At 39.4% G+C, this 15116-nt stretch overlaps 1 protein-coding gene across 1 annotated transcript; it reads right to left on the reverse strand.

The window, feature by feature from the left end:
* Positions 1 to 1631: 1631 nt before the first annotated feature.
* On the reverse strand, positions 1632 to 6095 carry NDUFAF4 (NADH:ubiquinone oxidoreductase complex assembly factor 4). The gene is made up of 3 exons (XM_056487854.1): positions 5901 to 6095; positions 4553 to 4650; positions 1632 to 2456 (listed from the first exon to the last, which is right to left on the reverse strand). Exons 1-3 carry the CDS (start codon positions 6025 to 6027, stop codon positions 2142 to 2144), a joined length of 540 nt encoding a protein of 179 aa, XP_056343829.1. The 5' UTR covers positions 6028 to 6095; the 3' UTR covers positions 1632 to 2141.
* Between the last annotated feature and the right edge of the window lie 9021 nt (positions 6096 to 15116).

The following is a 15116-nucleotide window of genomic DNA, read 5'->3' on the forward strand; positions in this document are numbered from 1 at the left end:
TCCTGGGGTGAACAGACTTTACCAGAGAACCACCCTGCTCCAGAGAAGCCTTCTGGGCCACAAGTTCACCTGCTTGCAGGGAGATGGATCCCTCCACCAACACTGCTGTGGGACATTTGCTTTCCCACTGTGGATAATGTATTCTGAGGAGGAGATCCTGGCTCCACAAACACAAGGAACAGCTTTGCAGTCATCACAGTTGTGGATAGGATTTTGTCCTGAAAGGATGGCTGGGGCACTGACTGTGAACAAAACAAACATCCCAAAGTGCATGCCTGCTGGAGGGTGTAAGCAGCACAGTAGTGTACCATAAAGTGAAACAGAGCACTGTCATGGTACAGCTACATCACAAGACTTATCATTAAGACAGACAAAAGATGCCAAAATACATATCAAGGTGGTCAAAGGCCATGGTTGAACTATTGTCTGGCGCTGCCTGTAGTGTGTTTTTAATCAATGTCAATCCATAATTAAAATTCACTTTAAAGGAAATTGCAGCATCTTCAATATCTGTACCAAATGCATTCCAGAGCTGTTTTCTGAATGTTACCTTAAACATTACAGTAGGATGAACAGTACTGAAACAATTAAGTATTTTTGTTACAACATTTTATAAAACAGAATATTTTGTGCAAAACAAAGAAATCCTAATGTGGTACATAACTCAGGTGCATCAATTTCAGAGTGCAGCTCTGTATCCCATTGTATTAGAGGACAAATGACAAGCCACGCATTCAAAGACTTTTGAATTTTGATGCAGTGCACATAGTGTCATCTTCCACTATAGTACAGTGTCATGTACTTCAGAAATGAATCAAACATAAACCTTCAAATACCCTGTGGCAAACCGTACTGGAGATACCAGTACAGTTCTAACTCAGAGAAGATGAAGGAATCTTGCTTTGAAACAACAAAGCTAATCTTCTTCTTGGTAAGACATTTACCAGACTCCAAATCAAAGACTTGGCAAAAAGGTTCTTGAAAAGAAAGTTACACTGTAAGCCTGGCACTGACTTATACCCTTTAAATTCACCTTCTTTGGTAACAGGCATAAAATTAGTTTCTGGGGTTTTTTTTTTGAAGGAAGAAAATCATAATGCATTTTAAAATATAAATTCTGATTTTCTGCTGCCCCATCTCCCCAGCTTATCTTACCACATTTTGCTACAGGATTAACCATCGGTACAAAACTTCTTACCTACACAGACGTGAACAATCACAGTATCAGAATTAAAATCCACCACTAGCTCACAGTTTGTGTCACCTGTCATCTGTCCAGATGTGTGCTGGGAGTAAACATGACCTGATCTAGCCCACACTTGGATCAGACAAGGCTTCCATAGGGAAAAAAAAAATTGTTGTAACAGGATGGGCAAACATTCACAGAAGTCCTACTAGTGGGTCCAATTAGTACATCCATTGGTTGCATGTCCTTGCTACCTATTATTATGAAGCATTGTTCCTCATACAGCAGATGCCATGGGCAGCTGCAAGAGACTTATGCCACAAGATCATCACTCTACAAATTCCCTAACAGCACCTGGAGAGGTGCAGGCATTTAAGCTAAATCAGAATAGAGTAGAAGAGGAGTTACATATGAGCCATTATTGTTCCAGCACCAGAAAGAGGCCTTCTTGCTGTTCACCTTCTTTTTATTTTATGTTTGACACAGCTGAATTTTCCAAATGCCCTTGTGGTTAACCTTCTTTACAAAGTACAAATACCATTCCACTCTCATACAAAAGAAATACAGCTGTTTGTTATGTACACACACCTTGACAGCAAGTCCTTGAAAGAACAGTGCAACATGAAATTACAGAGCCAACACCCACAGAGCACCTCTTTAGCTGCAGGCCAGGAAGTCTCTGCTGAGAAAGGCAATCTTCAAAGGTAAAATGCTTTAACTGAACTCACAACATTTGAATGGGATAATGAGAACTGTGTAATGTGCTGTCATACCATGAATGAGTCATATTCTGGTTTACAAACTAGTTGCTGCATTTCACTGAAGCCATCCAATGTAGAATGGAATTGCTTGAATACATCTCACTGGCATCTCTCTGCAGCCTTGCAGACATGGAATATACTTGAGAGTAAAATGAAGACACGAGTGAGATCACAAAAGGTTTTGGCAGGTATTTTTATGTTAACTGTTTTGGTTTATGGCTTGTTATGGCTTTTTTGGTTTCTTTAGGAAATTCCATTACGGTGAAAGGAATGAAGAATTCCAGAAGAGAGTTGACGTCCTTCAGTTCCAGACTATATTCTGCTGCTATTTTCTCTGCAGTCCATATTTGAGGTTGAAGTTTATGATTATTAAGAAGTGTCAGAGCCTCCACAAGGGAAATTTTGCCTTTGGAAACTTTGTTAACATCTAGAGCTTCCAAGTGGCCTAATTTGGTAAGTCTCTTTTCCTCCTGTTTGCTTGGAAGACGTTCACCACCTCCATCTTTAACCTAATTGAGGGAAGGAAAACAAAAAGAGCTCAACAGCAGTTCTGTTTACTATGCATACTCTAGCAGCTAAGCTGCTTTCCTAAATATGGTATTTCCTATTAGTTTTCCCCATTTTTTAAAAAAAGCTTAGCCAGCCTAGCTTCTTCCACATCCATTCTACATAGAGTGTCAACTCCCAACCAAATGCTGAAAAGCTCCTGTTCACTGCATTCTAAGTGTTGTACTGGCTTGACAGCCTTTCATACAAGGCAAACTACAGATTCTGGTAGTCAAATGTAAATCCAGATAACCAATATTCATTGGAAGGGACAAAAAAATCACGCAACAACTCAGTATCCTTCTGATACTGATGGAAAACTTTCTCATGTAGTCTCTCTCCCCTTCCTTTTGTTTTCAAATTTTAGCTTTGCTACTAAAAGAAATTCCTTCTTTTGCTCTGTCTAGAGAACAAGCTCTCCAGCTATTTTGCAGCATCATATGGAGTTTAACTGCCATAACTACTGCAATATGTACACACAAAATCTCTTCTCTAAGGTCCCTTCATATTTCCAGATAATCTCCAAAACAACTTTCACTTCTTCATATTACCTTTTTTTAACATTTAATCAGTGAATAATACTGAAAAAAAAAAGATACAATTAAACCTTTCTTAAATTTAGTAATACATAGTAATCAGAGTGCACAACCACTGATTATTACACAGATACTCTGTATCAACTCACATGCTGAGAAAACTGATGTGGATGCTACAGCACCTGTGAGACTGTTTCTGAGCTACAAAGAATGTCTGGCCTGTACTCCATGCCTTCTACTTTTTCCTAAAACTGGTTGGATAATGATTTTCAACTCTTTTCAATTTGTCTCTGGGAATCTGCCACTTCAAGACTCCCAGGCTGGTACTTTTCCATTTACCACAGGCAGACATCCCAAATATACACAGAGGTGTGTACGCATCATGTACACAAATGCACAAAGTCATCAGGATGACATCAGGAATGGTAGAAAGCTTTTGTATTGCTTTGCCCACAAGTCTCTGTGATTTCACTTCAATTGTGCCCTAACAACTACAACTACAAGCAGACACAGCACAAGGGCAAGTCTGTGGCAGCAAACTCAGAGTAGGCATGAAATCAAGTAAAGATTTGTTCCATTTTGGGCTTTTTCTCAGATCTCTCTTGACAGGTCTATACATGAATATTGAAATATATTGAAATTAGACTTCAGCACTTCAAGATTAGAGTCCCAGCCTCTGTGACAGAAATTAACAACAGAGATTTCTTGAAAATTTCAGGCAGAGATTGAAGACAACTATTTGCATTTTAAATATTTTTAGACTTGAATACCATATACATGGCAAATTAGAGAGACTTAGGGATTTTGCTAGATGACTATAAAAATCTTATTGCTGAATAAAGTAACTGGAATAAAGTGGTCCAATAATGCAACAGGTAAAACACACAATATGATGGCAAAGAGGACACTGAACCCCAGTCTGCATTTTACAAAGGAGTATGCTTTGCCTTTCAAGCAAAAGACTGCAGCCAGTGGCAATAAGGAAATGATGACCACACAACTCAACAGATTATGTAGAAAAAACCTAAGGGACTTAATGAGCTGGATTAAAAAACTCTTTGCACTGTATAAAATTAAATGGAGTTAAAGACTCCATTAAAGAGTAAACATCTTTGTCCTCTACCACATCCCTGCTGGCCCAGCAGTCCCAGTCTCTTCTAACAACTCCACAAATGATCTCTAGCTACTGCTTTATCTTTGCAAAAGGCTGGAGAACTATCCTGCCTCATAAGAAGCAGAAATGGGAATTTAGGTGAAAAACAGAGTAAGATTAACACTGTGTTAAAAAGGAAGACTGTGTCAGCATTTAAAAGCTTGTATAATCACAATCTGTCACACGTTCAAAACCTGGAGTCAGACACAGTGTTACTGATGTACAGAAGGGTAATAAAAACACTACTTTTATCTACTGAAAAAAAGTAGCTTTTATGCACAAAGAGCATTTTTCTTGACATTGACTTTGTGCTGAGTTTGAAGACCACAAAGCTGATGCTGGTATGGGGTTCATACAGAGACACACTTACCTGCACTGGTGGATCTCTGGACTCTACATAAACATCTTTGAGCAAGGTGAGGAACCTATCATCCTTTCTAAGAACTTCTTCTCTTATCTCTGGGCTATCTAAAGGCAGCAAGAAGAAGAAGAGAAGGGAGAAAAAAAAGAGAAAAGATTTATCTGAGTCAAATAGTTTCCTTTTTGTTAGTTCTGCCAGCTCATGGCTTACCCAGAGGCATGGCATGGCTCCCACAAAATGCATGAAGGTGTCATTCTTCCCAGAGCCCTGACCTTGGCAACAAGACTTCACACAGTAGGGCTGGGGTCACCTGTCACAGCACATGCTCGGTACTGCTCTGCAGCACTGCCTCAGCAACCCTGAGGCTCCCTGCCACCACCCCTCGTTATAAACACATATTATGGTATTGGCATTTTGCAAATACTATGGTGGATACTATATGTGTGGTGTTGAAATGGTTTTTAAGATCTAGGTTTGTTTTAGGACTTACATAGGCTGATGAAGCGTTTTTGTAGTAAGTGAACTATCTGTTTGGTTGGATAACCCAGTGAAGACACCTGCTACTGATATACCAGTTACCAGCACTGACCATCTGCAGAAATTGAAGACCACAGCCCGAATTAAGACTGATAAGAAAAATAAAGTAAAACCACAGCCAAGAAACACACATGATCTAAAAAGGCAGACTCAAGGAGTGGCCATGTAAAACAGTTCTTGGCGTATGGAAAATAGTTTGCAGAAAAGTTTGAATATATATGATGGGTCTACGAATATGCAACAGGCTGATGAATTTAAGGGGTGTCTCCAAAACAGCAGGTGTGCTCTTGGCTGAAAGCCAAGCACCCGGTTATAACCTTTTGCTTTAGTGTTTGTCTCATACTGTCTTTTATTAAACCTTTAAAAACGTAGCAGGAAAGTGAACCTCGTTTTTCACCCCCCCATTCCACCGCCTTCCCAGGAACCACCCGGCCCATCAATGCCCTTAGCTCCTGTCCCCATGCCCGACTGCCCCGTCAGCCAGCAGCCCCCGGCAGCTCGCTCAGGCTCAGGCTCAGGCTCAGGCTCGGGCTCAGGCTCAGGCTCCGCCCGTCGCTCCGTCCCTCCCGCTGCTGCCGCCGTGCCCGCCCGGGCCCCGCAGCCGCGGCTCCCGGCATGCCCCGCGCCGCGCTCAATGTCACCGGCCCCGCACCGGGGGCTACCGGGGGCCACCGGGAGCCGCCGCCCCTCGCCCCCTCAGCCCGCACCCGGCACCCGCCCTCCTCCTCCTCCGCCTCCTCCGCCCGCGCCGCGGCCCCGCGCCGGGCCCACAGGGGCCGCCCCCACCGCCGGGGTCACCCCGGGCGGGGCCGGCACTCACCGGCCATGGTGTCCAGCCGGGCCGTGCGGTGCCGCGGCGCCGGCGTGGGCTTCTCCTTGCTGATCTCGCGGCTGGCCCGGTTCTCCACGTTAAAATTCCGGAACACGCGGGTCACCCGCCCGCCCATCGCCGCCGCCAGCCGCGCCTGCGCAGGGGCGGGCCGGGCACGGCTGCTGCGCCGCGCCCGCCAATGCACCGGAAGGAAATAGACCCAGGAGCGCACGCGAACAAGCAAATAATGAAGCGAACGAGAGTGCGGACAAGGCGCTTTCACTTGTCACCTCACGGCGGTGCTTCCCGCTTGCCCGCGGCGCTGCCTCGGGGCGGCGTTGGTCCCGCCGTGGCTTTTCCAGAATTGATATTTTAAAATGCATTATGATTTCCTTCCTTAAAAAAAAATAAAAAAAACAAAAAAAACCAGAAACTAATTTTATGCCTGTCACCAAAGAAGGTGAATTTAAAGGGTATAAGTCAGTGCCAGGCTTACAGTGTAACTTTCTTTTCAAGAACCTTTTTGCCAAGTCTTTGATTTGGAGTCTGGTAAATGTCTTATCAAGAAGATGATCAGCTTTGTTGTTTCAATGCAAGATTCCTTCACCTTCTCTGAGTTAGAACTGTACTGTTCTCCAGTACGGTTTGCCACAGGGTATTTGAAGGTTTATGTTTGATTCATTTCTAAAGTACATAATTGTTGAGATGGAATCAGCAGTTCATAGGTTCAGGAAGCGAAGTGTGAAAAGAATACAGAATAAAAATACAGAATCCTCAGAGAAAGAAAGAGTAAGAGGTCCTGGCCTGATGCAAAAAGCGATAAAGCCTGATTGACTTTTTTATTCAGCCACGACTGATAAGGTGTCTTACCAATAGAGATTAATGACTCGTTCATTCCAGCTGCTGCGTGAATTAGCCAACAAGTAATTCCCTTATGATTTTATATTGTGTATGCACTGTTTGCAGACTCTTAGTGCATTCTGGGTCGCTAGTTAGTTCATGGTTGCCTGAATAAAGTGGCCTGCAGTGGGTGTGTTAATGAAGGACTGAGAAAAGACCAGACGTCTTGTGCCTCATTTATTTATTTATTTATTTGTTTATTTATTTATTTATTTATTTATTTATTTATTTATTTATTTATTTATGGTGGGAAACACCTTTTTTTCTGCTCTTGCATCTATCTAGTTTTTTCTTATTATTGTAGGCATACAAAACCTGGGATTTCAGAACTTGGTCTTCTACTAGTAGCATTATCTAGTAATAATAATAATTGTGATAGTTGTCAAGGCAACAGTGTGCTTTAATGCTGGATTAATGAATGGCTGTGTTTTCTTTAGAAAGAAGCCAAATAGATTTAGAAAGGCAATGGAGTCAAGGCAATATTAGCAGTGTGTGTGTTGGATTTCTGTTCTCTTTGGGAATCAGGAAGGTGCAGTTTCTCCACTTGTTTATTTTGAAGACTCTCACAGTCTGTAGGATAGAAACATATTTTTGTTCTCTGGTAATAAGCTTACTGACCCTGTCTTATTTTAGACATTGCATGCGAATGAATTAAGAAGACAAGTGATACAGTGATAATAGAAAGCTGTTAAAATCTGCTGAAGTCAGACTGGTGGCAAGTTTAATTAAATATATATAGTCAATTACTTGCTGGCTAAGCCTGTGTTCTTGAGTCCAGGATTTGATACTTTTGTAAGTGGTTAGTCTGTGTGGTGAGGCTATAATAGAATGGATGCCTTTGGTTGTAGACCTTTCATAGGTACTTTAGCATTTCTCTGAGACGTATTCTTACTCATCTGTCTGCAGATCAGCTGTCGTGCCAAAGTTTCTCCTTCAAAAGCTAAGCACTCCCAGCTTGTGGAATCAAACTCAGCACAGGGCTTCTGTCTTCGTAATTACTGAATGTCATTAACACTGCTGTGATATGTACTGACAGCAAAATAAATTCACCAGAAGGCAGTCAGTTAAAAATAAAGAGTGATGTCATGCTCTGCCTGTCACTTCCTACCACTGAGGATGGCACAAGGCTGTTCTTTTCTTATAAAAATGCATCAAAAGTTCAAGATTTTTATTCTGAAGAATCTTTCTTAAACTGTAGCAAGCAGAAAAACTGATTGAAAACAATTTCAATATAATTTGATATTTTACCAATGTAACCATATTGATATTAAATATCAGTAATCAAGAGGTTGGATTTTTTTCCGTATAAAACATCTGCAAGTGGGATGATTAAAAAAATTAATGTATATGTACTCACCTTAGAATTTCAAATGAGATGCATTTATCTTACATGAGGAGTCTGAATTTTTCCAGGAAATTAAAAAATAACAAAACAGCCCATGAGAAGAACACAGATTAGCCAGCTGGATTCATGTACACCTGTTCTCAACAGGTTCTCATAGCATCCTGTTCTCAACAATGGACAGCACCAAACACATCAGAGAAAAATACTGTAACTCTCATGATATATGTGTGCCATAGGCTGCCACTCTGGACCTCCTTGTAATACTTCCATACATCTTAAGAGAGACATTTCTAAAGCTACTATGTAGCTGGAAAGTAAAAAGTACATTTGTGACTGTTCTTTGAATCTTCTTGGTTTTCCATCTCAGTTTTGATTATATGTTGTGTATATTTTTTTCTTTCTCAGATAGTTCTTTAACTGAGTGGAAAATTAGAAATTAATTTTTGTATTTCATTAGCATCAAAAGTGTGATTGACCTATTGAAAATTCCCTTTAGAGAAGGGAGAATAGGAATGTCTATCATTAATTTGTGTTCCTATGTGGTACTATGAAAGTTTCTTTGCTGTCTTTACTACTCAGAAGATCAGGACTAAGAATATGAGTCCAGATGGGCAGGTAATCTCAGTAAAATAACAGTCTTTTACTGGTAATAGGTGCCCAACTGGAGAATTTTGGAGAGGAGGCAGGTGAAGTTTACTTTGTGATTTGTGGTCTGGGAATGGCACAGCAGTTGACCACAGTGGAAAATGAAGAATGCCCTTATACAGCAGCAGCACAGGTTTATATTTGATTCTGTCCACAGTTTCTACCACTGAAACTGTTTTCCTGTTCTCATCTTTCTGTTGTTGTTTGTTCATAATTTATGTTAGTCTAAATGGATACTTGAGCATTAGGATTCAGGACTGAGACCTCTATCCTGATTGCTGGTTCACCAGCAAACACAATGAAAGCATTGATCCTTTTGTTCCTTATCTCATCAGTGTTAGGCAGAACCAGAGAACATAGCATTAGCAAGAATTGATTATGAGCCAAGTAAAAATGACTGTCCTGCAACTTTGTAGAGCTGCACTCAGGAGAGATGGACTTACTGATGGATCACTTTTGTCTTTCAGTGATTTTTGGTTACTTAATTCAGATCATTTCTCTCTCGTTGGTTTCAACTGATCCATCTTTTATGGACTTCTGACGTATCTACAGAAGGATCTGCATTAAAGGATTTTGCTTAATTCTAGTCTGTGATCAGAGTGTTCCTGAACACTTGCATATTTTCAAGGCTAGGTGGCTGCAGTGCTTTATTTAAAGGAGTTTTTGTCAAGTCCTTATGTGGATGAAGTTTATGGCAAGTGAAGCAAGCTCAGTGTTACAGACTCACACACCAGCCCAGGCAGATCACTAGCTCCTTGTCAGTTAATACTAATTTCAAAGACATTGCATTTAAATTCTCCTGATTGACTGTGGCTTGATATACTTGACATCATCTTCCATACTTTTCCTGTCTGATTGTTGTATCTCAATTAGCAGGTTACTTTGACTTGGAAATACACAGTAGGAGAATGTACATATTTGAGAACGAGGAAGCCTGGTACTGGAATTAATTAATTAAATCAGTTACACATGCCTTTTTTCTTCATTTTTACTCACAGGGTTCAGTACCCCATGTTCTTTTCTCAGTGGCAGTACTAGTTGAGACAACTGACAGCCTTATTATTGCCTGTAATCCTGGCTTCAGTTCATCCCTCTTTCCAGTGTGAGGGTGTAGGAACACCTCTAGAGCAAACAACATCACACAGATGGTTTAATTTAAGAAAGAGAAGAGCTCCCATAACTTTTCTAAGCTGGTCAATCACTGATGATTTGACTGGTCCACAGAAAGCTACTCGAAACACAGGAGGGAAAATAAAATCCTGTGACAGGATGAGTGTGAATACCTTGAACTGGTATTGCTGCCAGGTTGGTTGGCTGATTGGTTTGATTGGTTAATTTATTTGTGACAGTTTGCACTTTGCTCCTAGATTATTTCCCTCCAGCAGGGACAGAAACAACTGGGCCAGCTCCAATAAGCAGGAGATGAACCAGCAGGAAGAGACTGGATGGAATGGAGAGGTGGCTGGCTCATCTTGGACTGGCTTTGCTCCAACATCACCCAAGACAAACATCCTTTGTACTGACTTGAGGTAGTACTGCAGCCACTTAAGTAGTTGTCTTATAGTCCAGAAGAGTGTTGGTGAATGGATTCAGAATATTAGCTATCTGCTGAAGTTTCTTTCATGAAATATAACACATAAAAAATAACAAATATATAATCTAAGTGTGCTGGCAAGATGTTCTTCTACAGTAATGTAATTTTTTTCCAACCCCAGAGGATATTCCTATTCTCTCTATATGGTTTTAATTTATGATGATGCATAAATATTTATAACTTTATAATTTATTTGTATTATCTGTGACTTGATATATCAAGGGATTGATTTTCCATGCTTCTATAAGTAGTTGCAGAACCAGTTTTATTTATTCATATTACACTTTAATTGCATCCTTCTGCAATTTACAAATTGTGTATTTGCAGGTGTGAATTACGTGAAAAGCTGAAATCTTTTATTTGCTTGTGGGAAACCAAATTTTGTGCAGAGCAGGAAAGCCAAAATGACCTCAGTGAACACTTCTAAAACCATTTTATATATATCTCAGTCCTAAAGAAGGCTTATATATAGATCTTAAGAAGCTGGAGAAGTTACAGTGTGGTTTAATAGCTCAGTGGCTTAATCAGTGTTATGCTGGGTAAGTAGCATTTGAGTCCAAGTCCTATACCTGTATTTTTTTAGATGCAGTAGCTAAAAATCTGCGTGACACACACAAAGGATTCATTGCAGATATTCAAGAAATACCATACTGAGATTACATATCTTTCCTGGCTGCTTCCACAAGCCTTTTCAAGTCCTCTAATTTCTAAAAAGCCAATGTATCTATACTAAAGCTGGAAGAGGGTTCTATCAGAAGAAGCTACCAGACTGCAGAGCAAAGAAAATGTGACCATAGGGTTACAACTTACAACCTTTGATTAAGACCCTTGAAGTAAAGATGAATGTGCAATATTGCATTACCAGAAGATTGAAGAAATACATTAAATTCATTTAGCATTTATTCCAAGAAACAAATTAATATTTTGAGATGTGCAGTCACCAGTAGAGTTACAATATTAAAGTCTTGCTGATTTAAACACATTTTTCTTTGGATTTCTGGTTGAAATAACTTTATTCTAAACTTTAAGTTTAAGAACTGATCTTAGAACATATAAAACAAATAAAATCCTATTGGCTTCAATAACATTTATACAGAACAGGATAAATAAGAATGAAAATAGTGGAAAAGAATCCAAAGCTCTAGACAAAGATATGTATTTGAAATTAATAAAAAATTTTAGAATTTGGAGTGTAATTCAGTGATTGTCAGATGAAAAATCCACAAGGAAAGATTTTTCATAATTATGTCCTGTCTACTACATGGGTTTTATTTATTTTACATCTTATTGTGAAATACTCTATGGGAAGTCCTTATTAAAGACACAGTTTTAGATAACATGTATTCATATCAATGATCCGGGAAAAAATAGATTTATTATCTACTTGATTTATTTACCATAAAATATTACATTTTATTTAATTTAGGAATATACCAGTATGGATTATTGTAGCAGTGTTGTAACAGGAATAATGTCAACTACAAATGATTTGGTCTACACCTAATGCAGTAGTACCCATAAATGTATGTCACAGAGAAGGATATAGTTAAGACAAATAATGCTGCATTGTTTTAGTTAATTTTGCATTATTCCCTAATACTCTATGTACAATAATCCAGAAAATTAATTACGTTCTTCCTACAGGTCTTCTGAGCATTTTCATTTGTATGTATCCCCATTTACCTGAATGATTACATATCCAAATTGTGCTGGTAGAGAATGCATTAAAGACAAAAGAAAAGGTTTCAACACATAGTCATGTGAACCAGAATTAGAGTTCAAGTGGAAATAATTACTGAAATTAGAGAGCCCTTTTGTGTGCCTCTTCTTCCCACAGCATCAAAAATCTAGGGGCAGCATGTGGGACACAGATGTATTTTGAACAGTTACATTTACTAATTATATAGAAAGATACAGTGGTTAAGTATGCAAGTGTCAGGTTGCTTTGGGGCCTACTAAAATAGACTATTAAAGAGGTCCCCAAATATTTAAGTTACTAACTCTGGGTACCAAAAGTTCATTTTTAGATTGTATAATAAGGACATGATTAAGCTTCAAAGCTCCAGCATTTTACTGCAGACTTACTGAGACTCCTTGAAGGCAGAGTTCTTTCTTTATGTAAGATGTCTTTGGGATCATGATGAAGCTACCACACTTGCCTATACATACATAATAAAATAAAAAAACAGTGTTCTCAAGCATTAGTTCAGAAACTCTATAGGTATTATTGTACTTTTTTGGGCTAGAAAATGCTGAGAATGTCAAGTTTTCTTTAGTTGATAAACAATTTGTCAAGATGTCTCATGCCTTTCTAATATAAATTAAGAAATTCTCTACAGGATATATGATGAGTGATAACATGATAAATCTCATGTGCACAAAGAAGCTAGGTGCTCAGAGAGATTTTTGGAACTTTCTGTGGCACTAGGTGTCGGCTTCTAAGAGCTGCCAGGAGCTGAGTTTCCCTGCTGTACCTACAAGTAGTAGGATTCAGCCTGTGGATGACAGACTTTAAATAATTCAGCACACTGAGTTACTCCAGAGGAAATGTCTGTTGATGGCCTGTCTGAATTACAGCTGCAAAGCTTTTCTTGTCAGAAGTACTGCCAGACTCTCGTCAATGGACTGTGACATGGGCCAGTTTCATCCTGGTGTAAAATCTCATTAGAATGTAGAAATGATCCCTGCAGGGCATCTCTCTTTGCAGCATGGGGAAGTTCACCTCTCACCCCAAGAACAATTGAGATTTTTAGATTTCTGCAAGCTGCTCCTGTAGTCTTTCACTTTTCGTTCAGACATCAGAGGGAGCATGCTAAGTCTGTTCTTGTTTAATACTTTAATCTGTTTGGAAAATGTGGGCCATCTTGTATTGTGGTTAATTGCTACAACAACGAGGTGTTTTCAGTTTTTTCTGTGGACAGACTATATGCAGTTTTTGGACATAGAGTCAAGAAGCAGAACTACAGACTCCTCACATGGGAGACAGAACTGCATTGATTTCAGAATCTGTTCTCTCTCTTCACGTGCTGAAATGCACATATCAGTGATCTCCACAAGCTCTTGCAGCTCCCAGTAACAAAGCAAGATATATTTTTCTCCTTTTAATGAATGGATTATGTCAACCACTGCTTTTTGTTCTTTCTATTGGTTCACATGTATTTCAGGCTCTTCCACTATCCTAAGACAGGTAGAAAATGGAGTAGAAGGTAACACTGCAATTTTTAAAAGACCAGTTACACTTTTTGCTAAAATTAAATAGTTTTTTTCAGATGTTTTGTCTTTCTGAGGCGTAAATAAGGTGTGGGGTTTTTTTTGTTGTTGTTGTTTTTGGGTTTTTTGTTTGTTTGTTTGTTTGTTTGGTAGTGCAGTGTATAAATTGAAAATAGAGAGTAAAAGGCTGAAGTTTAGTCAGCAAATGTGTAAGAACTATAATGAAAAATTATGAAAAACTGACAAAGTGTGTTCCTGTTTCCTAATAATAGGGGAAATATGAAAGGTTTAAATTTTCATACTTTTTTCAACTTGGCATTTTATTAATGCCTTACATGTGTTTGCCATAGGTGACCATATGTATGTTTTCTTTACTTCTCCTGTAGACTGGGGCTTAAATGGAAACAATATTTGGTTTAATGCCAAAATTTTATCTGATGTTTCTGATTTTGCAGATTATTCCCACTGGGCAAAACAGAAGATGGCTTCAACGACTCTTCTGAAGGCATCTTGCTCATTTTTCTGCTCCTTTCAGACTGTATACATAAACTCCTTTTTTTGTCTGGGCACAGCAGGAAACAGGAGACAGTTTCCATGCTCAGTGTCAGGCCTACCAGGCAACATTCACGCACGTGTGTACACAGATACACAATTGTATGCTATTGTTGCTTTTGTGGACAGGAGGGGCTGTTGCTGTCTATAGCCCTTGCTGTCACAACCCTAATTTTTCATTTGATGACTTCCATAACCTGACTCCCTCCATGCTGCTTTTCATATCTTCATCTCAGATGTACAGAGTGACTCTCCAGACAAGAACCAACCTTCCTGGTTTCAGACCAGATTATTCAACTTTCACTCCATGCCTGTCATTCTGGTGAATGATTTGAGCAGTGACTTCAGCTGTTTCAAATAAAATAAATTTAAAAAACAACAAACCAAAAACTATATTTGACTGTAGTTGGAAGTAGTCTATCATTCTTAGTAACCTCAAATAGAATTTAAACTTTCCATAAATCAGAGGTACATCTCTTGAAAGTTAGTTGCAATCTGCCTTTTAGTGTCTCCTGCACCATTACGCCTTTCTGTCTATATGAGCAGACAAGTGCCTGCTTCCCAGAGTGGAATCCATCATCCTGAAATTACTTTCAAGTGTCTTTTTTGTATTCTTACCAGAAGCAATTTAAGTCTGCAGTCCAACAGTGTGTTGTCTCTAAAGGAGGATCTGCTGCCTGTAGCCAGCCCTCAGCCCCCTGGGTAAGAAGGGCTCCTCTGCCTGCATGATAAGCCAGCTCAACCTACTGACTGTGCAGAAAACCACTCACTTTCTTTTCTTTCATTCTATTTTTTTTCAGATACCCCTGGTTTAAAAAGGTGAGTAAGAAGCATAGCACATATGTCTTCCTCAAGATTTCTTTTAGGAAACTGTCTATTCCAGATTTCTACTGTTCCTTAACTAAGGAGTTAAGGATTGCAACGTCAACCTTTAAGGATTCATTTACACTGTGTTAGGTGAATCTTTGGTCTGAATAAG

Source organism: Oenanthe melanoleuca, chromosome 3 (assembly GCF_029582105.1).
Source record: "Oenanthe melanoleuca isolate GR-GAL-2019-014 chromosome 3, OMel1.0, whole genome shotgun sequence".
NCBI lineage: Eukaryota > Metazoa > Chordata > Aves > Passeriformes > Muscicapidae > Oenanthe > Oenanthe melanoleuca.